Raw genomic sequence first — 25225 nt, forward strand, 5'->3', positions numbered from 1 at the left:
AACAAACCAGACAGACAACAGCCACACGAAGAAAAGAAAAGGAAAGAAAAAGAAGAAAAACACTGCGTTGAGTGAGAAAGATGACCATTGATGATGATGCAACCACAAAAAATGGCTTCCAACGTAAACAGAAATGCAAACAAAACAACCAAGTTTGTGTAATTGCAGGCGCATGGTATCAGTCAAAACACATGCAAGAAACGATCTTCCTGAAGTCAATGATTTTTAGAGTTTATCATACCATGATAACAATGATCGCTTAAGAAAAGAAAATGAAGAAAGCAGAATTTGTGGCAAAAAGTCCTTTTTTGCCATCAGCACCAAAACATGTTCAAATGTAAAGCAGCTTTAGAAAGGAAGTCAAAGCAGGACGGCAGACTGGTTCTGCCGTCAGTCTCGTGTGGACCTCGGTATGTTCAGGATTAAAACGTTGATGGCAAGAAAAGTTTCTTTTTTCTGCCTTTGTAGCTGCTTTGAAATAATAAGGTGATGTGTGTGTGTTTTCTTTTTTCTTTTTTTTTTAACAGCTGGAAACAGTTGTCACCCACCAAAACGTCATGCCACACATGATGAGGCCAAAATACAAAAATGCATTTTTAGACAACTGGCGAAAAGGCGGGAATGAAGTCTTGGCAACAAAACTTTAAAAAATGCAAAACAACCAGAAAAAAGCATCGACTTAGAAAAAGGAGCAAAAGAAAAGTAAAATCAAAGCATGCAGCTGTCAACGTCAACGTGATGTCCGGGTTAGAATGATGTGAATTTCTGTGTAAACATATGATTGGATGACTGGGGCCCTGTCTTTGTCTTTCTTCACAAATCCCCATGGATCTCACCCTGGACCTGACCGTTTTAAACCCATTTAACAACAATATTTCACATACTCTGAAAAAATTTGGGAATGACCTTCAGTAAGGGCATATGTTGTGATGAACATCATCTTTCCGGATTAGGAATCACACTATATCCATTTCCCTAAAGGGAACTTAAGAAACGGCGTAAATGTTTCTTTATCACACTATCACCTCCAACATTTGTGATTTTATAGATATCTCGACTGTTTTGGAATTTGAATATTTTAACATGCAGTTCACACCCATAGCTCCACTTTGGTGGCATTACGTTTACTATTTGGGTGAAAATCAACCTTCGCATCGACGATTGTGCTGTAAATGAGACACAGAACCTCCACCTATTTACATCCACCAGATGACCTGTTTGGGTGTTAAAGGTAGAGTCAGGTTTAGTGTTACAATAAATCTTATCACAGAAACACTTTACTTGAAAAGCAACGTCTTTTCCATTTCTGAAAATACTTTTTGGTGTGTGGCTAAGATGTAGCTTACCCCAACTCCTGAGTGACCTGGTGGATGTTCCTGTGATCATATTAAAACTAACAACTTTCAACTTTTTATCTACCTAAGAAATACGTGTCTATGCTTTTGTGCCATAGCAAAAATATATCTGTTAACTGTCCACTACAAAAACTGAAATATGGAAATTCCCAAACTCTTTCAATTTGAGTGTTAAGTTATCGCAACATTTTATTTATTTAGTCGTTTATTTTAAATATTTAGGTACAAAAAAGACAGAATAACAAGTACACCTAAAAGCAAAAGTGTAACCCAAAAAAAGAAAAACCTGTACACAGAAATTCAATGATATCTGTTCTCTAGCACATGTACCAATGCAAGCCTCTAAATCTGGGAAAGCACAAATAGAAACCAAAATTAAAATACATTGATGTAAACTAGACAACACTTTAGCTGAACACAAAATCTAAAACCAAAAACTGTTCAAATGTACTGTTTGAAACTTAAAATCAACAGAGCAATGAATGGCAGAAGCAATGGACTCAAACATGATGTTATAAGTTCAGCATCAGTACAGAGAACATGGTTCACCATCATACAAACTCGGCATACTGGTGATGACATGGACTAACCCTCATTTTCCCCCTTAGCAGACAACAATTGAATGTACATTGGTGACCATGTTGACTACTTTGTATAACCCCATGTGCAAGTGTAGCTCATGACCTTGATACATTAGCACTGTGCTAAATTAAGATTCTGAATGTACAAATACATTTGAATACCCAGTTTTCTTACATTAAGTATTGCTGAGGAATTGGGCTTAGCTTACTGTTACCACCTTGGCCATTTATTAAGATACACTTTGACTGACCATGGGGGCGTGATGCTTTAAGGATACCTCGATCCTCTATTGCAGATGAGTGACAGCACATAGAAAGCAAGCAAATGCAAACTAACCTAGCCCACCTGTACGGCTAGTTTCACACTCCTCCTCATCTTCATCATCACTCGAACACTCGGCAGATGACCCAATGTCCTCTTGGTGCTTCAGGGCCAGAATGTTGGTCATCAGAGACACAATATCCATAGCAAATATACCAAAACAGCAAAGAGCCACCAGAAGACACAAAGTAGCGCATAAAGAGAGGAGAAGAATATTTAAGACAAGTTAGAAAGTGAATGCCAATCACAGGAGCACAACAACGAGCAAAAGATCTTAAGTCAAGGTTCATCGTTTTTCAGAGCTTTCAGTTTGTTATAGTTTTTTCCATGGCTCAGCTGTTATTTACACTATTTTGTTGGTGGCGTTCTAATTAAGATGGTCTTTGGTGTCGAACGCAAATACCCTCTTTCATACTTCTCCAAACATCTACTGTCTCCCAAATTTATTTGGACTTTTGATGACTTTAGGGTCTGCCCCGTCTATTGAATGCTTTGGAGTTATGCTAAGTCTACACTGGGTGCAAAGTCCTCTGCTATTAGGTCAGGCAAAGTTGCTAAATGTTATTTACTTTCTGTAGGCTCTGGGTGTTATATACCTGACATATACACAGAATGACCTCAGCTGGTGGTTCCACACTTGAACCTTTCTTCTGTTGCCTGCTTGCCGGGTAATATAACTTCGGAACTGGTTCAGTGCTAGGACCAATTCTGTTTGCATTATACATGCTTCCCTTAGGCAGCATCATTAGAAGACATAGCATAAATTTTCACTGCTATGCAGATTACACCCAGCTCTATCTGTCCATGAAGCCAGATAACACACACCAATGAGTTAAACTGCAGGAATGTCTTAAAGACATAAAGACCTGGATGGCCGCTAACTTTCTGCTTCTTAATTCAGATAAAACTGAGGTTATTGTACTCGGCCCTGAAAATCTTAGAAATATGGTATCTAACCAGATTCTTACTCTGGATGGCATTACCTTGGCCTCCAGTAACGCTGTGAGGAACCTTGGAGTCATTTTTGACCAGGACATGTCCTTCAACGCACATATTAAACAAATATGTTAGACTGCGTTCTTCCATTTGTGCAACATCTCTAAAGTTAGAAATATCCTGTCTCAGAGTGACGCTGAAAAACTAGTTCATGCATTTATTACTTCCAGGCTGGACGACTGTAATTCATTATTATCAGGATGTCCTAAAAACTCACTGAAAAGCCTTCAGCTGATCCAAAATGCTGCAGCAAGAGTCCTGACAGGGACTAGAAAGAGAGAGCAGATTTCTCCTGTTTTGGCTTCCCTTCATTGGCTTCCTGTTGAGTCCAGAGTTGAATTCAAAATCCTGCTCCTCACATACAAGGTCTTAAATAATCAGGCCCCATCTTATCTTAATGACCTTGTAGTACCATATCACCCTATTAGAGCACTTCGCTCTCGCTCTGCAGGCCTACTTGTTGTTCCTAGAGTATTTAAAAGTAGAATGGGAGGCAGAGCCTTCAGTTTTCAGGCCCCTCTTCTGTGGAACCAGCTTCCAGTTTGGATTCAGGAGACAGACACTATCTCTACTTTCAAGATTAGGCTTCAAACTTTCCTTTTTGCTAAAGCATATAGTTAGGGCTGGACCAGGTGACCCTGAATCCTCCCTTAGTTATGCTGCAATAGACGTAGGCTGCCGGGGGATTCCCATGATGCATTGAGTTTTTCCTTTCCAGTCACCTTTCTCACTCACTATGTGTTAACAGACCTCTCTGCATTGAATCATATCTGTTATTAACCTCTGTCTCTCTTCCACAGCATGTCTTTATCCTGTCTTCCTTCTCTCACCCCAACCAATCACAGCAGATGGCCCCGCCCCTCCCTGAGCCTGGTTCTGCTGGAGGTTTCTTCCTGTTAAAATGGAGTTTTTCCTTCCCACTGTCGCCAAAGTGCTGCTCATAGGAGGTCATATGATTGTTGGGTTTTTCTCTGTATCTATGAAGCTCCTTGAGGCGACTCTTGTTGTGATTTGGCGCTATATAAATAAAATTGAATTGAATTGAATTGAATAGATGTTGTAATGTACAGATGATCTGAGTTCAACTGAAAGGCTCTGCAATAGAACCTTGAGTTGAGTTTTTTTTGGTTTGTTTTTGTTTGTTTTTTTACTAATAAACAAAACTCATATAAACATTTGAAAAATAGTAGTTCTACCAATATTATCTAAGGGTTCCTAACATTAAATACATTCAGATGGTTTTACATTTAATATCAAAGAGCAGCTATTCCATTTGCATCAGCTGACATAAACCCAAGCAGGGCAGTAAGAGCAACAAGCAAAGAGTAGTTCGGCTGTTATCCTTGCCCCAGTTTCTTTTTAATCTTTTACACCTAAATTTGGCACAAAAGACTCTGGAATCTACCAAACCATGCCAAGCTGTGAATGCCCACGTCTTTAATATTGTGTAACGGTAAACAGATACTTTTAACATAGGTTAACTGACAGATGAGCTCTTTGCATTAATGCAGTTTTTACTTTTATTTCTATAGTGCTAAATCATCACAAGTCATCTTCACAGCAGTTGCTCTGAATCATATTAAATCATTAATTCTTTTTCATCAGAAGAAAAATCCTTTAAAAATATTCAATATTTAAAAATATTTCATATTCTAAAATCTGTCAAGATACTCCAGTCGGTCTTTCCCTTCTCTCCCTAAAACGGGAACAGCAGATACACAAGCGAGATAATCTGATACTACAACACAGCAATGAGACATTCACTTTCAGCTGCTACTACTTTGTATTAGGTTCAGATAACGTGTAAAACCTTTGAAATTGTATCCAGACTATAAGCTGCACATAAAGCATGAATACAGATTCGAGTCTGTAAAGTAAAGCCGGTGGAAATGCAATAAACCTACATTCTTTTTAATGACCAGTAGGCGCTGACTCTTCTGGTTTCAAAAACATTAATAGTTGTATGATATCTATGGGAGGTGGGCTTTTGACTTTTTTGCTCTGTGGCCTCAGTTAATATTTTCCTTATGTTAAGTTTTCTTCTTCCAGCTGCACCTTTTAGTGGTTGCCACAGTGGATCATGTGTTCACCTGCCTGTTTCATAGTTATATTGAATCTACCTTTTTAAAAATTATGGTCATTATTGGAGTTAGACACGACTACACTGCTATAGTCGCTCGTCAATAAGCATTTGATTTTTTTTAATAAGCATAAATAGAAGCAGCTTGCAAAGAGTTGGCTGGCGGTACGTGGCAGACTGCTGCCTACATTCTACTCTAACTGCTAACTTTAGCCACCATTTGCATCCTTTTTGGCCTCATAGAGCCATGCTTGCATAAACCAACGGATTATACCAATACATTTGGAGTCAAACCCATATTACAGCAACTGCTGCAGGACTGCAAGGTATGTAAAACCTTTTTTATTCCTTAAGTTATATTTAGCACCATGTGACTTGTAGTTATTAATCTATGTTACATACTGTCAACTTACACCACTAACAGAGTAGCTAACAGCAAGTTAGTAGCTAATGTTAGCTTAGCTAATAATACTTAGAGTAGTTCTAAAAACTAAGGTTGCATAAAAGTGATGCTGTCATGAAATAAGCTGATCATTAATATTGTAAATATGGACAGACAACTAGATGTGGTTAGTTATACTTTCAAATAAGACATAGTCACCAAAAAATAAAGCACTCCAGTTTTCAACAGTTTAGGGTGGTTTAGTGTACTCAGAATATAGCTATCCACCCCCAGCTAGATCTATGGATGGCAGTGCAGGGCGATGGTGTTGCGCCCCCCCCCCACCCTGAATTGTACAAGCAGGGGAAGATGGATGGCATCTTATTTTTGTATACAGGACATTTTAAAAATGTGCTCCACTTTCTTTCCTTCTTTCCTGAAATAGATTGACCGTATTATGTGTTGTCATCCATGTGAAAGAGCGTTATCTAAACTCCAATACGAGTCTAATGTAATCATATGTGTTATTCTTTTAAACTGAATTATTTGCATTTTGCACAAGTGTTTCCGGTTCATTACTTATTTCCTGATGCTTGTTTTAATTTACGATCATGACCATGGTATTAAACTCCTGCTTGTTACACAAAAGCTTCCACAGGTGTTTCCTGGTAGTCATTACTATTCTTTAAGTTTGCTTTAAAAGGTTATTACATGGTTATTAATATATTATTAAATGGAAACAGGCAGTTATGCATTTTGCAGCGCTGTTTCCTGCTTATTACACAGAAACTAATAGCAATATTTCCAGGTAATAATCACACTTCTTTAAGTTAGCCTTAATGGGTTATTCATATGTAATTAATTGGAAACAGGTCATTTGCATTTTGCAGCTGTTTCGTGCATATTACACAGAAACGACCATGGGTAATTGAGTGTTAATAACCACACAATTGCATTCTTGTTTCTTCCCTGATACCTTACTATTACCACTTTATTACCGAGCTGTATTTCCACATTATTACCCTCAGCTTTTGGGCTCTTATCATCCAATTACATAAATTTGCATGTAATATTACTCAGTGTGAACACTGTTGCTACCAGACTAATATTACTTGGATACTAAGTGGTTATTACTTTGGCAATTGCATGGTAAAAACTTAGAAATTACCACATTATTACGTTCTTGTTTCCGCTTTGTTACCCTACTATTACCACTTTATTACCGAGCCGTGATAGAAAGTGCAACCAAATGTTAATGCATCAAATCATGAAGGTTGAAGAACAACAAATATGACTCTTGCTTCCTGTATGTATAGTCATAAGAACATACATACCTGTACAGTTGAGGAAGATCTGTGTTTCCGTGTGGTCGTAGTGGACATCATGGTAGTAGTCTCAATGAAGGACGTTGTCATCTCTGGAGACATGGCTGTGGTCCTGGCTGAACCTGGCACACTAGGTACATCGCCTACCAGCCTTACACTGCCATTAATCTTGATGTTTGGGTTGCCTTCAGCTGCCATGTTCAACACCTTTAGGCCATTGTAATAAAGGCCCGAGAGCTGACCTTGAAAGGGCCGGCCACGATCACTACCACCAATTGCCACTGTTGCTTGTGTGTTGAAAATTGTTAACTGCCGCCCTAGAGAAGACATCCAGAGTAAGATATAGTCAACAAAGAAAGGACCTTTGAATAAAACAAAAATGCAAACACCCAGGTGCAGTGCCACTAAAACCCAATACTAAGCAAACTGCAACAGTGTGCACAGTAGCCAACCTCAAACATTACACTACACATATTTAGCTGTTGATTCCACCTTACAATGACAAAAGTAATTCATTTATCTTGACAGTGTGAAGGACAATACATAATGTATTCCTTTATTAAAACTGAATGATATTATATGTACTAAACTGAAACATAGATTTCTCACACAGTGGCATAAAACTGCATGATGAATTTTACCAACAGAACATAAAAAGAACCATTAACAGCACATCATTTGGTGAAAATAAATTAGTAAGGAATGAATCAGATGTGCTTGATCTCACTACTGCGTAGTGGAGACGCTGAAAGGCAGATGTGAGCTGCATAAGTGCAGCGGTTGTAGGGAGATGACATCTCCTCTGTGGACGAAGTTTGTGTACACACTCGCTAAATTAAAAACACAACCTTCACAGTTATTGCTGCTCTGTTTCTATAACTTTCAGTGACATTGCTTTTGTACAAATTCATTCACTTATCTAGTTCTTTGGTGAGTTCTCATTTTTAAGCGGTGTGTGGGTTCACATTCATGTTCAGAGGTTTTCATGCTATTCTAGAGGTTACAGTTAACTTTACATTAGCACAATCAGATACATCAGGTTGATTTGAAATTACCTTTCTCTTGTAGCCATTCTTCTACTGGTCTGGCAAATTTAAAAGGAATTTTCTTATTGGCCATCTGATAGCGTTCAATGTCGCTGTTCCCTTTAAAGTTTAAAAACACATGTATTAAACACAGATCGATGACCGGAGTCACATCATGAAGGAAATATCAATTTCTAGCTACATTTACAAAATAAATCTGAATTTAGCAGAAACATTAATTTTGGTTGAAACGGTTGTTGGTTAGAGGATGCACAGGGCTCATCATCTTTGGCTCTTTGGCTGTTACCAAACATTTTGTTTACAATCCTGACTTTTTTCTTCTTCACATTGTGTAGAGCAGTGTCTCCGACTCCAGTCCTTCAGAACTGCTGTCCTGCAGCTTTTAGATGCATCCTTGTTCCAACACACCTGAATCAAATGATTGGCTTGTTATCAGGCCTTTGCCCAACTTGATGGGATGCTAAAGAGGTCATCTAAATATACCTGTTGAAGCAAAAATGTGTGTGTCTGGTATATATCCAAAGAACTGTGACTTTAGCACCAGACAGCTAAAATTAATTGACTTTGGCCTCCTGCAAGCTAGGCGCTTAATATCTTTGTATTGGAAGAAAGTGGATGTACTCTCAAGTCATATGTGGGTGAAGGAGATGGCATCATGTATTGTATTGGAACGACTTACTTATATTGTCAGAGGAAAGGGAGTAGATTTTGAAGAAATATGGTTACCTTTAACTGAGTTTCTGAGACATTATGAAGGGAATTAATTTAGAAAGTGATACTTGGTGCTGAGTTTTGGGTTTCTTTGTGTGTGTGTGGGGTTTTTTTTGGTTTTTTTGTTGTTTTTGTTGTTTTCTTTGTTATCTGTTTCTTTGTTTTTGTTGTTTTTATTTTTCGTTTGTTTTACCCATGCTGTGCATCGGTTTTGTTTTATTTTATTATTTATTTATTTTTATTATTATTATTGTTGTTTCTTTTAATTTATATTTGTTTATTTTGGGGACTATGTTCTTTAATATAAATCTCATGTTAACTGTACTGTTATTCTTTGCTTGTTCTGTAATATAAAAGTCAATAAACATAATGTTTAAAAAAAAAAAAAGAAAAAAAAAAAGAGGTCATCCAACCATTTGATCCAGCTGCGTTGGAGTAGGGATGCATCTAAAAGCTGCAGGACAGTAGCTCTTGAGGACTGGAGTTGGAGACTCCTGGTGTAGCGTATGCACTGATGTCACATTTAATGCAAGATTAGTTTTCTTACTATGGAAATCATCACAAACACTTTAAAAACTTGCCTAATCCTATGTGTTCCGAATACCAAGTTATATTCTAATGAAACTGTACAATCCCTCCTACCAGTCAGGTTTGCCTACCTGGTAGGTAATGTCTTAGGGGTAACTTTTTCATGCAATGAAATTCATTCATTATCACTTTTTGTCACTGGATGTATCTTCACATACCTTAAAAAATAAGATCTTTCAAGACTCGCTAGATTTCTTTTAACAACCTGTGACGTGAAAAACTCAGGTAAAAATTTCCTACAAAGGATGTAATAGATGCTTGCTCCAGAGCAACTTGCCTTACTCCTTTTACACTTACAACATCAACAGTAAGTAACACTACCAAACATTACATTAGAAATTGATAATAATCAATCACTAAAATTCAACAAATGATCATCTGTAGACATGAAAGACTAAATGGGGAAAAACTGGTTATTTTGCAAGTCAAAATGTTGTTAAGCAAGCAAGTTGAGATGAACCTGATAGCTGTTATGTAATAGCTAGCCATTTAGTTACACAGCATGTACAGTATCTGTTTGCTCTGTTGTCATGACTGATACTCAGATATACAGTAAAGTGGGATTTTATGAAAGTCTCAACACTATTTAGGCCCATGCAAACTCAGGCACATTTAAGATTACAACAAGCTGTGTGGAAATGTGAACAAGACTTAGTGCTGCTGGCCTTTCTCTTCCACTGCTTCTTGCAGGTGACAGCAAGCAGTGTCTCATCTTAAACAATCAAGAGTCAGTGTTCAGAAAGCCAGTGAGCCTGATGGCATACCTGGCAGATTGCTAACAGATTGTGTTTATCTTGACTGACATTTTCAGGCTTTGACTCAGTCAAGTGTACGATCCAAGGTTAAAAAGGCTACATTTATTGAATGACCATAGACGAGTTGGACTGATTTCTGTGCTTTGAAAAACTACGTCACTCAGCAGCCGTGTGTCATCATTGAAAACGAGTTCCCTTAGGTTATGCAGAGCTCATTCAAAGTTCTTAAAATGATCACGCTCTTCTCTGACAATATTAGCTTGCCCCAAATCTTCATTAAATATACAGCACATATGATGTTTACACAGAGAAATCCTCAAACTGCCTTCCCACTTCAGTAGCTGATGTGCATGTTTGTGTTTATTCCAACTTTCTCCACATGTATTTGTTGCTGTGATACCAGAAGACTTTTTAAAATAAAATGTTTCGATCTTTTCATCACTTTCTATACATTTTCACTAGGATTTGTAAACGTTTTCCTCTTGTACAGGTATAAATAGTCCTGTTATCTAAAAGTAACCCAGCACCCAAAGCACAAAAGGTGGTGCCATATTACAATTGTGAAGTTGGATCTTTCTGAAAAAATAAACTTAACAGACTTTTGGAAATTATCTTTAATAATATTGCTTCTATTTTTTCACCTTCACCTGTCTGTTACAAATCTTCAACATCTCAGTTTGACTTGACTCAATTTTAACCCCTAAATTGTATGATTCATCAAATGCACACTCTCTGTGGCTAGACCAAGCTTATTTAACTGATATGAACAGTGCTTTCATTCAATCATGCTAAAATTAAATTTTAGTGACAATCAAAATGATTAGATATATCTTCACCGTATAAGGTAACATATATTTCAGCCAATACCAAAGAGGATGAGCCCGAGTAAAATGAAAATTTTTCAAAAGACTTCTGGGCTGTCATTAATGTAAAACAACAAAGTAAAACAGCATAAACCACAAAAAAGGGCCGATCCAAACACAATGTGTAGTTCACTGGGCAGTAGAGGTGCAGCGGATCACGGTTGATCCGTAATCCGATCCCACTCCACGGTTCGGTGCGCGCGGTCAGTCTGTCAAGCGATAGTTATGGTCAGCGCTAGCGGTCCAAGTGGAGGAGCGGAGGAGTTTTCGGTATTTAAGCAGCCCTTTGCTGCCCAGTCCGACCGGGCTAAAGCTATTACAGAAGCTACTGGGGTGTTTAGCTGCAGACGTTGTGCAAAACAAGAGGTTTAAACTATGATGAACGTGCTTGAGCCACGCTATGATATCCCGTTCGCGTCCACTTCAGTGGCAAGATCGTTCCAAGCATGTATGAGCAGGAAAAGATTTAAGTTATGGCTGAACTGTCCCAGGCATCTTCTGTTGCCCTAACTGCTACAAACGGGCGGAGCTCCAGGGCAACGGAAAGCTACGTGACCGTGACCGCTCGTTATATCACAGCGGAGTGCGATGTAATGAGCGGTGTGTATTATTGTAGGGTCTACCTTACAATATAAAGCGCCTTGAGGCGACTGTCGTTGTGATTTGACGCTTTATAAATAAAATTGAATTGAGTTGAGTGGTAGATACAAAGACTGTACTGCCCTATTATGTTTTTTTAATAATTGTATGGAATGAGTCTTGAGTTGAATGTTTTTAACAGGCAAAAAAACTTCAATAAGTAAATAAGTAAATGTTACATTTTTGTCTTTTTTCTTTTTTTGCTGATCCGAACCGTGAGATTTTTGATCCGTTGCACCACGACTGGGCAGCATGTGTAATTATGGACATCATATTTTAAAACTACACAGGATTATGTAAATGACGGTTTAAAATGAGGACTCTTAACGAGAGATTTGCAGTATGTCAAATCTATCTTGTTCATTTACAAACAAGCTATCATTCTCAAAAGTGAAGGGTGAATTGGCCACTGTGGGGTGGGAATTAGATTCTGGATGAGGACATCAAATCATGGGTCTTATCCATGATCGGGGGAAGAACAACGTGGATCATGGACAGATGGATGGGTACAGCTTCTGTTAAGCAAAGCTATTGCTCTGTATCTACTTTCACTTATGGCCATGGACTCTGTCTTGAGACTGAAAGAAAGAGAAAGAAGACACAACCAGCAACAATAGGTTTACTGGTGAGGATGCCTGGCTTTCCCTTTGACATGCATTATATTGCCAGAAGTATTCAATTCAAGACAATATTTTTATGGACCGGCCTTTAAGATGTCGCGGTTTATTCAAAACACACGGGAAAAGACTGTACTGTCAGACACTAGTGCTCAAAGCATAAAGACATGGAAGAGCTGGTGTCTGAAGTCTGGTGTGGAAGAATCTGCCTGCACAGAGTCTTGGCATCAACTCAATACAACACCCTTGTGATAAGAGCATCATCACAAACAGCAGAGACTGCAAAGCAGGGCTTCTCCTCCAACATCAGTATCTGATCCCACAAATGTGTTTCTAGGGTGAAGAATTCCCATTAACACACTTCTAAATTTTGCGAAGAGCCTTTCCAGAAGAGCTGAAACTGTTATAGCTTCAAATAGTGGGCCCTATGGATTAAGCATGGAATGTTCCTCAAGTTCATATGTGTGTAAGGACAAATGACCGAATAGGTCTCCTGATAAGCTCAGAGAAACATAGCAGACACTGGTTACACATAGATTACCCTCCAGCAGAGTTTATAGATTATAAGATATTACCCTTCATATAAACTGTCTTACATAAATCTTATTCTTATATCTAATAGAATAAAAAAATTTAACAGTTTAAAATATTACAATTTGAAGAGATGAGTTTATAGGAACAGGCACAGGTTTACAGGACAAACTGAAGGCCCATCCCTCAGCACTGCACCATTCTTTGAACACCTCACTGCTCCACTACTGCAGCCTTGTGAAAAGACTGTGGAAGGCTTGTGTACATCATGTATCCATCCAGGGCAAGTGCCAGGAAGCGCTGCCAAATAGTTCAGTACTTGAAAGCTTGTCTAACAAAGAGTGCCACACTGAATCACAAAACATTATACTCAAAGACCCTTCCTGGAGGCAGAAATGTTGTTGGCCAGAACAGCAGAACAATTTGTCCGTTACACTTGCCTCAAACACACTGTTACCAAGACTCCAGGGTGCTGGTTACCCATGGGAAACTGAATCAATGATCGAAAGCACTGAAGCAAATGATGGCGCAGGCTAGTAGAGGAGGGTGCCAGAGTGGATTCTATTTGACTTAAGGGATTTTGTCTTGGACATGAACGTGATGGAAATTGTTCTGCAGTCTGCACAAGGCCCTGCAGCCAGACGCTCTCTAGAGTCTGGATTTAATTTGTCTGTAGTTTCTGGGGTAATAGTGACAATTTTGTATGTTAATATAATGTCACACAAAAACAGTCATCATCCAGTGACAACCCCAGCTGACAAACCTAGCCCTATGTGACTTAGACCTCACAGAACAAGGTCCAAACATGGTTACACACAATTAATGGGCATTTCTATAACACGTTTTAAACGTGATGTTCAAAGCTCCACATGAAAGCTCTGTATTATATCTATATCTGTTTCCACCTTACCACCACTTATCACCAGTTAACCCTGTGAAGTCAAAGTCATCGTCAATGATGACCCTAAACATAACTGTATGCTTTTACATGTGTTCATTTAGTTCCCACGTGAAACTGTGCTCCAGGGTTAACCTAACCTTCTGACTATGGGAGGAAACCAGAGCAATGAGCCAGGCACCACTAAGATTCAAACCTAGAACTTTCTGGCTTTTCTAGCTGTGTGCTTTCATTTCGTTTAGGTTAACCCTGTGATGTCTAAGTTCTCATCACTGATAGCCCTAACCTAATCATGTGTGTCAGACAGGCAGATATACCGGACATATCTCCAGAAGGTAGGCCAGGTACTGAGACTCCAGCTGAAGTCTGCCACAGTTGACAGGAAGTTACAGACTGACCTCAACTACAGAAGGTATACCACAGCTGTGATGTGGAAATCCCAGTGGATAGTAACTTCAGGAAGAAGGAGTACAAAAAATACATAAGTACCAGGGCCCGAAGGAATAACTGGAGCAAATATGGAAGGTAAAGTCTAAAGTGGCCAAGTGGTAATAGGACCAGTAGGAGTTGTGACCCCGTAACTGGAAGAATGGCTCCAGCAGATTCCAGGCACATCAGAGGAACAGCTAAGATACAGCAGAGCCCTCAAACTCTCAGAGGACCCAAGCTAGAGGAACAAATACCAACACCCAGGGGATGAGGGCAATTATTTTTGTCATTATTTAAATTTCTCCCAAGTCTTTTCAGCTGTGAGATTCTGTATGGACATAGATGGAATTTACCTCATATCTCTGGCATATGAGGTGTGGATGTGGTTCATGCAAAGACTATTTATTGATTCAATAAGTATCAGATTTTCAAAACACAACTGATAATATACCTTCCTTACTGTTCAAACTACTTTGACTACAGGATAGAAGAGACACTGAAAATACTTCAGCTGACAGACTTAACCCCTTAACTTCCACCAGGTCACTAGTGAGCCACATAGGTGTACAATTAATGTTAGGTTGCATTTCTGCCACATCCTAAACAAGCACAGTTTCAGAAACTAGAACATGCTATCCTCAATCTATCCATAACAGGTCACTGGTCAGAAGACTTTATGTTGACTCTTACAGCTTTCTCCTTCCTCTCAGTATTTCCACAAACACTTGATCCTCATTGTGTCAGTATGATAAAGTCACCATAGTTCCATTATACCACCCCATGGTATGTGGGTGTGTACTGGGTTTCGACAGGCTGCACGAATCACAGCAATCATCATTTGCCAATCTGTGCTTTTTCAAAGTGCGATCTGGGATATCAAATTATCTCAGACAGTTGGAGCAAACACAGGAATAAAAAACACTACTGCTAACAGAGTTCTGCTCTTCACTCATGTAAAAGGGTTACAAATGAAAGGAGATTTTTGTAAACCATCACAGCAGCAGGGGCCCTGAACTTTAGCACTAATACAGCAATCCTCAGAAATCCTGATGGAGGCTTGGAACATCATTCTTTTTGTCTTTACTTTTAGGACAACGCGTCTAACATGTCCATCCAAAGTCTACAGAGTTACATCGTAATCCCTAATGCAGTATGGTAGTACGTAATGTGTTTCGCTCCTCACAGATAAATCCCACTATGTTAGACACCGTTTTATGCTAGAAATTAAAATCTGATGTTACTGAAGCACATGCTGCCCAGTGATCTCGTATCATAATGACACAACCCCACTGCATCATTATTACCAGTTAATACCAGTTGTTTTTCTTTAACAGCTGACAGATTTATTAATACTGTACCTGGTGGGAAATGTTCATTGATAGACCAGTTATCCACCTGCAGTGTAGCATTGCCACCATTTCTGGTGAAACGGACAACGTGATACTTCCCATCATTCACTGGGGTGCTGCTTTCCTGCACGCTGATATCCACTGTGCCGATGTTGAAGGTCACTCCAATTTTGCCTTGTTGCTGAAATGAGAGTAAAGAGTTATTAAACAGGACGTGAAACACTACACATATAAAGGCTAATTTACATCACGGACCCCTGCTCTCAAAATCTGACTGTTTGGCTAGCTGCACTCCAACGGTAAAATCCGCCTGTTAGCCATAATGTTTGGGTTTGTAAAGCACTTTATGAATGAGGACTGTGTGGAGGAGAGCCTGTTTGAGCCAAACAGTACTACATAACAGGTTACTACATGCATATCACACCAAAGCTGCGTCTTACCAAAGACGACTGGAAATCCTAACATTCCATCAACATGTCTGCAGGGGAAAAAGTCTCCTTGTTACAGTCGGGCTTCGGATTTCTTAAATTGTAATGAGAAGTAATCCAGTCAGTGAGATGACGTGAGGGAGGAAAGTGCGGCATCTCTTCCTTTGAGCCTTCTCTTTTTTTTGGCTTGTGTTTTTGGGCCATTGCACACATTGACCTATTTTCCCTGCTGACATACTGCTGATGGGATTCCCGGTCCAGCTTCACAGACAGTCTTACATCTATGTCAGTTTTTGAGAGCAGGGCTCAGTGATGTTAATTTCTATCAGTTTAAATATTTAGTGTTTCATTGTCCTCTGTGTCCCTCTCTTTTTCACAAGTAATGAGTTCTTGTATACATAGTCCTGTGTCCTTCTCTCTAAAATCCACATATTGTGACAGCTGAAGCCTGTGGAACATGCTGGGGGATAAAACTATGAATCTACTTTACTGTAAAAAAAGGAACCAAAAACTCAATAAAAGGACAAAAAAATCACAAATTATTCAAGGACAATATTTTGAGTTGAACTTACTATATGCAGCATGAGATAGTCCCCTAGACCAGGTGCACTGTCAATTCTGACTAAGATGCCATCTTTCAGGGAGGTGCTGAAGCCGACAGTCAACCTGTCCGTCCTGGTGCTTGGTCTCTCATTGGCTGGCCAATTGAATGTAATGAGGCCCCCACCTTTGCCAAAGATGTATGTTGTCCCCGCTGAGCAAAACAAGGAGAAATCATGAATTAGAAAATAAAGACCTGCTAACTGTAGATCTGCATCTTTTCACTAAGTGTTGTAAATTGTATCGTGGTAGCTTTGAACAAGAAGTTGAGGTAACTACACTAAATAGAAGCTCAGCTTCAACGTGCTTACTAATGTACAAAGAGTGCCCACAGGTTCTGTGCTTGGGCTGCTTTTACCACCAGTTTTTTTAAAGGATCATAGTTTATGCTAATTCCATTGGGGTCAGGAAGACTCAAGCAACAGACAGAGGACTATCAAAATAAAAGAGGAAGTTGTACACATGAGACCAGACTTAGATACGTGAACTTGACACACGTACTGGCGAAAAATAGCAGAGGTGGTACAGACATTCTGTACTCAAGTAGAAGTACAAGTACTAATGTTAAAAATACTCCAGTAAAAGTTTAAGTACTGATTCAACTTCTTTACTCAAGTAAAAGTGAAATATTTTAAATGTACTGAACGTAAGTAAGTAGCTCTTTGGAGGACATTTCTACCAGCTATTTTTGTGAAACGTTAACTAAACCTTGTAGTATTAGGAGATGGAAAACCACATTTTTTTCAGCATAAAATTTAATTCTGACAAATGTACTGAGCTTGGATCAGTTAAGTACAACATGATCAGCAGTGTTGGGCAGTAACGGAGTACATGTACCGCCGTTACGTATTTAAAATACAAAATATGAGTAACTGTATTCCGTTACAGTTACCGGTTAAAAAGGTGGTATAATGGTATAAATAAATGGATTACACGGTGGTCTTTTCCTGTTTCATATGTTCAGCTATGCCCTCTCTGTTTTTGGTAATTCCACGCCGCTGGAAACCCAAATAGAAAACGCATTAAGAGGCTCTGATGTCTGTGTCTCAATCTCGCGGCCCATGTCTCTACTTGCGGTTCGCATAATGACTTGAAGAAATATTTTTAAAAATTATTCACAAAACTGATTTAATATGAAGGCAATAGCAGAGTGTTACAGGCATCGCCCTAAAGCATGCAGCCTGATGGGCAGTGTAGTCCGTGCTGCAGGGAGAATGGACTGCTGTACCCGTTATGTGTCTGTGAGCGAGGGAGGAAAAGGAAAAGTACGAGCTGTCATCGAGCAAAAACGGGAGCTGGAAGCATGTAAATATAATAATAACCACTGCAGCCAAGAAGAGAGCCTGACGAGCCCAGCTGTAAGTAAGCTATTAAGACTCGACTGTACACCGTGTTCGTGTTTTCCTCCGAAAACAATAAGTTCCGTTGGAGCAGCCTTTCAACGCCTCTCTCTGTCTCTCGCTAGCAAAGTTGACCCAGACAACAAAGTAAAGCTATTTTTCAGCTACGAGCCGACACGAACCCGACGTATTAGTCAGAGGTCCCTTTACTACGGTACGGAGCCGCAGACCTGTTTTATATACGCGTGGAATAGTTTTCTATACGAGATCGCTGCAAAAAGTGCAGCCTTACCTAATGTCCACCTACTGTTACTCATTTATATTAAGATTTAAACATCTAGTTGGTGTTGGTGTGGAGAGTAACCTTCAGTAATAGTAATAAATCACAGCAATAGTACATTCATGTAGTTGTAAAAATCATGATAATATATTAAGTAATCCAAAGTATCCAGAATACATTACTCTTATTAAGTAACGTAACGGAATACATTACAAAATTTTGGGGCATGTAATCTGTAATCTGTAGTGGAATACATTTTAAAAGTAACCTTCCCAACACAGTAGGGAATGGGATTACAATAAGATTCAGCACATGGTGGAATCCTAAAAGTGGTTGCAGTGGCTCAGCGTGTGGAAAAGGATCACAAGTCACAATAATTTCTATCGAGAGCTCCAGTAGATTTTTTTAATGTACAGGCTGTGATCTGGGCTCTGAGGTTTCATGAACTGCCCTGGAAGGTTTCCATACTCTGCATTGACAGGATACTGTCAGTATGCTTGTAGAGACTGCTGTCTTTATACTAGACAGTATGGAGTTGGAATGAAGGATCTGGTATACTTGACGTAACTGAACTCTGACCATGAGCTCCACAGCTACTGTGCACCAGCCCAACACAGCACTTTATTTTAAATCCATCACAGCAATTCAATTCAATTCAATTTTGTTTATATAGTGCCAAATCACAACAGCAGTCGCCTCAAGGCGCTTTATATTGTACAGTAGATCGTACAGCACAGCAAACTAACCGGTTTATCCTGCACTAACCTGCAGGTTACTTTCATGCAACCTTTAAATAACACAGTTAACCTACTGTGCTCTCAGTAACGCCCCCCTCCAACAGCCAAACCCATCTGTTCTCTGATTGGATTGTTAAATTTGTGATTGACATGACATTGAGTCAAAGGAGCTTGCAAAGAGCTTGCATTGAGACATGACATTGACCAATCAGCTGAAAGGAAGAAAAATCAGGTCAAAATTTGTATGTGTAAGTGTAAATCCACATGCAGCCAGGGAACCTGAGTTTTACATGGAGTTTTTTGCTTTGTACCTGTAAGCAGACCTTAAAAAAATTTTGTAACTTGTGTAAATATTTTTTACAAACACAAATATTCATCTGTAAATGCACAAACATAAATTTTCATATATTTTGGTTTACAAGGTTACAAAACTCAGTACACAAATACGCATTTGATTTACAAGTACAAAATATTTATGACCACAATCTGAGCTTTAGCTGCAACACACTGTGCAACAAACTCAGTTTGTGTGTTTGCTGATGTTTGTTAAGCTGATAGAAATGCTGCATTTAAAATGACCTGACACTTAAAAAACGTTACTCACTTTATGCTTGCTCCTCTTTTGTGGAGCTAGCTAGATGCTGAAGACAAGCAGGTCATCAGCAAGACTCTGTGGAAGTTGACTGAATGCTGAGGTGGCAACCCCTAACCCTTCAAGTAAATTTAAACAGATGTAACTAAATGTAAGTGTTTGGGAAAATGTACTTCTAAAAGTACTTTTACCACACCGTGTTCATTCACTCATGAGCTGTAACATGAATCAAATGGCTGAACTGCAACATGTTCAAGTTCTGTGTTGACTTTTCTTGGTTCTGGTATGAAGTATATGTGAACCTTTGTACATATTAAAATGCTAATGCTATGTAAACATGGGAAATGTTATAGATCTCTATGTGGCTGGTTTGAAAGAGGAGTGAAAGAAGCATCCATGTCCACTGTGAGCGACCATCTTTGAACAGAGGCGGGGTTTACGACACCAACTCTCTGCCATCTATAATCCAGTTTTGAGTTCCCTTCCCAGACGCCTTAACGCCCACTCACATCCTGGGCCATCTGACCTCAGGAATTCGCATGATAGGGTGGGGCCAGGTTTCACAATGAGCTCACCTGAAACCCTGGCTGATTGTGACCCACACCCACTTTCACACCTTGGCTCGTGTGATTAGGTAGAGGATCATTATGGGGTCCATTGACCCTCTTGGGGGGAAACTCAAATCTGGGACTCTCCACCTAGAACAGAAGAAGCTTCTCGGATGAGAGGTGAAACGTCTTCAAGCAACTTAAAGAAGTCCAGACGCTTTTCTTTCAAGCTCCTTTGACTACGATGACCTGGATGACTGAGAACCTTCACAGACATCTCCATGTAAGTAAAGTAAAGTAAAGTAAAATTTATTTATATAGCACTTTTTAAGACAAAAACGCTGTTACAAAGTGCTTCACAAGAAGACATGTCAAACAAACAATATAGCAACATAAAGGAAGTATAAAAGCATATCAAACAAGCAATAGTACAATATAAATATAAAATAAAACAACATATTACGCATTAACATTACCCAAATGCCTGTCTAAACAGATGAGTTTTAAGCTGTTTTTTAAAAGAGGCCACCGTGTTGATGGTGCGTAGTGAGGAGGGTAAACCGTTCCACAGTATTGGAGCCAGGGTTTGAAAAGCGTGATCCCCCTTTGTTTTCAGACGAGTCCGTGGAATAGATAGACGACCGCTATCAGTGGATCTAAGAGTCCGCTTTGGAGAATAGGGCTGGAGAAGCTCCGAGATATAGATGGGGGCCTCACCTTGTAGAGACATAAACGTAAAGGTGAGGATTTTAAACTTATATCTATACTCAACCGGAAGCCAATGCAGGGATTTTAGTATAGGAGTGATATGGGAAAATTTATTGCTGTGGGTTAAAAGCCTTGCTGCAGCATTTTGAACCGCTTGGAGCCGATTTAGTGAGGCCTTAGATACGCAGGAGAAAAGTGCATTACAATAGTCCAGCCGGGAGGAAATAAAGGCGTGGACAAGCATCTCCAGTTCGGTTGTGGAGACAATAGTCCTGAGTTTGGCAATATTTCTTAAGTGAAAAAAGCAGGAGCGGGTCACGGATTTAATATGAACGTCAAAGGACAAAGATTGGTCGAAAATTATCCCAAGATTCCGAGCAGTGGCTTTTATCGACGATGAAAAAGCACCCAGATGTTGACTAATCTGGGGCTTGATATTCTCTGGGGCTAGGATTAAGCACTCGGTCTTGTCTGCGTTCAGCTGCAGGAAATTGTTTGTCATCCAAAGATTAATTTCCTTAAGACAGTCCATAAGAGTGGATAGCTTGTGAATTCCCAAGATTTAAAAGAAATGTATAATTGGATGTCGTCCGCATATAAATGATAGGAAATATTTTTGAAACCGCTAATGATCCGGCCTAAGGGAAGAATATATAGTGAAAATAACAGGGGGCTTAAAACCGAACCTTGTGTGTCTACAGATATCCTAAATACACAATCTGGGATGGTGTCAGAAACTGCATCTTTCCCTGGTTTAACTGGACACAGAGCCCTTTGTCTTAATCCCAGCAGAGAGTGGCTTTACTGACATGATATTTTGGGGTTCAAACAGACTGAAGAAAACATTTAGAGCATTGATTAAGTTATAGAAGGTGGTGAAGATGAGCTGCATTGCTATATGCTTGCTTTATGTGCATTTGTGTCATGGTCCTGGGTCTTTTGACCCAGCGTTTTAAGTTTGAGTTTATTTTGTTCATTAGGTTATCTAAGTTCATTTGGTTATTAGACTCCTTGTGTTTTCTTCCCCTGTATTTAAGCTTCCCCTCACCCTTCGTGTTTCATGCTGCGTGTCTTATGTTATCAAGTTTGTATTATCATGCCTAAGTGTTTCTAGTTCTTATTATTTCCCCCTCCGTTTCCAACCATGTTAAATCTCCCCTGCTCTTCATGCGTTTCATGTCTGTGTCTTACGTTGTCAAGTTCTGGTTGTCGTGTCTAAGTCTGCATGTTTCCTGTTTTATTTTGAAAAGGGGTCTTGTGTTCTGTGCTCATGCGGTTAGTTTTACTCTTGCCTGTGCATCATTATGTTTATCCTAGTCAGCTGTTTCCTCATGTGTCTCCACTTCCCCTAATCACCTCCTGTGTATTTAAGTCCTCTGTTTTCAGTGTGTGATTGTCAGGTCGTTCTGTCACAGTCTGGCGAGAGCAGACTGTATGAATTGAGAAAAGAACCCAAAACGCAGACTCCAAGGAACAGGGAACAGAACTTGAAATGTTAACAAAAGGCGAGCCGTTTAATATGGCTGGTAGAAAAGGTACAAACAAAGGGCAAGGCAAACTGAAGCAAAATTAACACAAACCTAAACTGGGGAATCTAAACAAACAATAAGAAAAACCTAGACAAGAAACTTGGAAGCATGGCATCGGAAACATGGCGTGGACAACAGACGACCTGACAATCACACACTGAAAACAGAGGACTTAAATACACAGGAGGTGATTAGGGGAAGTGGAGACACATGAGGAAACAGCTGACTAGGATAAACATAATGATGCACAGGCAAGAGTAAAACTAACCGCATGAGCACAGAACACAAGACCCCTCTTCAAAATAAAACAGGAAACATGCAGACTTAGACACGACAACCAGAACTTGACAACGTAAGACACAGACATGAAACGCATGAAGAGCAGGGGAGATTTAACATGGTTGGAAACACGAGGGGGAAATAATAAGAACTAGAAACACTTAGGCATGATAATACAAACTTGATAACATAAGACACGCAGCATGAAACACGAAGGGTGAGGGGAAGCTTAAATACAGGGGAAGAAAACACAAGGAGTCTAATAACCAAATGAACTTAGATAACCTAATGAACAAAATAAACTCAAACTTAAAACGCTGGGTCAAAAGACCCAGGACCATGACACATTTGTACATAAAAACACTGTCATGTCAGGCTGGTAGTTTAATTGTGTAGCGTGTACTGAACTTGCGCTTTGGCTTAGTGAACCACAATTTCATCATCTCGGCTTGAATTTCATAGTCTATTTGAAAGTACAGTATTTGCTTGTCCATCTGTTGTGCTTCAGTCATACCAGATTAAATCTAAGACAGTGTGGTCTGATTCAGACTTGCTGTGATCATTAAACAGAGTAGCGAAGGCAATGCTCAGTGGCAGACATCCAATTGTCCAAGAATTGGACAGCACCAGGCCCTGACATGGTTCACGTCTACTGGCTGAAGAAGGTGACTGCACTCCATGACTGTCTGGCAGTACACATGAACCAGCTGCTAGTCAATGAGAGACACCCAGAATGGCTAACTGAAGGCTGGATAATTCTGATTCCCAAAGACCCCCAGAAGGGACCAGTCCCAACAAATACCAGTCAGTAACCTGCCTCAGTACCACATGGAAGCTCCTGTCAGGCTGCATGTGCGCCAAAAAGAACAGGGAGACACGTCAGGGACAAGAGGAGAAAAAAGAACTCTTTTCGACTCCTGACTGGGAGACCAGTTTGATGACAGTACAGAAAAATGCCTCTGCACAAAAACACACTGCTCATGCTGATGTTAATTATACAATGTGATTTGACCATGGTATTCTACAGGAAGAAAACAAGTACTTTTACTTATTGAAGACAAATTCCTAAATCACATATTGCTCAGAAAAATAGCGATGACGATAAAGTGGAAACACCTTTGTCTATCTCTTTCTTCGTTTTGCATTTGGCCGTGTTTTCTGTGATGTCTGACTTCTGTGACAGGGGATGCTGAAGTCTTGGACCTAACAGTATATTCTGTATGATGTACATGACCTTGGTATGTATTTGTGGATAGAGATTTATTTATAACATTTGTGCAAAAAAGTAGCTAAGCAACAACCTAATGTGCAGCTTGTTATAGATCTTTGAATTGTATTTACACATTTTTAATTGTGAGGCTTGAGGAAGTTTTTTTCATGTAGGCTGGAAACCTGAGTGTCCATGATAACAGGAAGGAGAACAAGAACTATTCACTATACTGCTAACTGATGGCAGCCGTTCATACTAGAGTTTCACATTTTTACTAATACATTTGAAATTGAATTCCCTGTTCTTTGAATGTTATTGTGCTGTTTTTTGATACTCACTGTGACCACCCTTTAGCAATAGTGGAGATCTATATATGGAGACGGGTGAAGTGGAGTGGTGCCTTGCCACCTCTAAGTGTAGCTCCTCGGGGTAAGCAATCAAGCCTTTTTCCATCCGAGGTCTGGTGGCGCTCCTGGAGTTCTCTAACCTCCCTGATGGGGATGAACTGTGTTTGGAAGGTCCAGCAATACATCCCAGAATGAGCCATCCTATCCAGGCACTCTTATAGAGAGCAATTAGTCCAGAGGCTTGGGATGGAAACCTTTTAATGGGACCCCGCGAAGGTAACAGGTCAGTGGGGCACATGATTCCAAACAGTTCACGTAGACATAAACTGAAACACGGCTCTAGACAGCAAAACTGTCATGACTGAGAAAATTTAAAAAACTAAAAGACGATACCTCACTCTCAGATCTTTCAAAAGACATCTGAGAGATGCAATTGGTTGACCTGAGAAAAACAGTCACAGAGAAACAGTTTTAATCCTCAAATGCAGCAAATAAGGACTCAAACGAATGCAGATAAGTTGATTCTGCTGATCTGGACGTAGCGTTTTCAGTGGGAGAAATGTTTCGTTACTCATCCAAGTGAGTGACGAAATGCAAATGAATATCTTTTGCAGCCTCTTCTGAACGCAACTTGCAGATTAGCTTGTGCAGCCCTTTTCCAACTCAGCACCTGCTCCTCATGTGCTACACTTTAGTCACTGCCCATCTCTCTGACTATCCCTTCATCTCTGCTTTTTCTCTCGGAAAGGAATTTCAAAGTCACAGAGAGAAAGAGAACTGTTCCCTGCCTCTTGATCTTCTCCAGTTTGCAGAGAGATTTGGTCATGTGTGGTCCTCTTGATTTTGTTTCAGTTTCCTTTCCTCAAAGATTTTGTGTCCAATAAATTACAATTTAAAGAAGAAAATCCTTTCTGCTGTTTACCATTGTCCATCTTAGTGTGGACCCTTCATTGATATTTGCCTTTCAGTGAAGGCGGCAGCAATGATCTGTAATCTAGGTGCCAGAGCATCCCAGAGTGAGAGAGCGAGAGAGTGAGTGAAAGAGATAAAGAGGAAATGGGGTGGAGGTGTTGGAGGGGTGGGTGTTTTAGAGGTGCTGAGAGAGATAGCAAAATTAAAAGAGAGGTAAAAGAGTGATGTCAGGACAAGAGCATGTGGAA

At 39.7% G+C, this 25225-nt stretch overlaps 1 protein-coding gene across 2 annotated transcripts in view; it reads right to left on the reverse strand.

Annotated features, from left to right (window-relative positions):
• Window positions 1-25225, reverse strand: part of nrxn3a (neurexin 3a) — a 197829-nt gene that overhangs the window by 9947 nt on the left and 162657 nt on the right. For both annotated transcript variants that reach the window (XM_085379217.1, XM_085379218.1), the window contains 5 exons: window positions 16468-16649; window positions 15477-15648; window positions 8097-8186; window positions 7051-7358; window positions 2274-2361 (listed from right to left, as the gene is read on the reverse strand). In XM_085379217.1, the coding sequence (XP_085235343.1) occupies window positions 2274-2361; window positions 7051-7358; window positions 8097-8186; window positions 15477-15648; window positions 16468-16649 (840 nt within the window). The remainder of the gene's footprint in view (window positions 1-2273; window positions 2362-7050; window positions 7359-8096; window positions 8187-15476; window positions 15649-16467; window positions 16650-25225) is intronic.

This window comes from Diplotaxodon limnothrissa, linkage group LG19, assembly GCF_057381915.1.
Source record: "Diplotaxodon limnothrissa isolate DT_005_m linkage group LG19, D_limnothrissa_male_GT1.1, whole genome shotgun sequence".
NCBI classification, from domain to species: Eukaryota; Metazoa; Chordata; class Actinopteri; order Cichliformes; family Cichlidae; genus Diplotaxodon; species Diplotaxodon limnothrissa.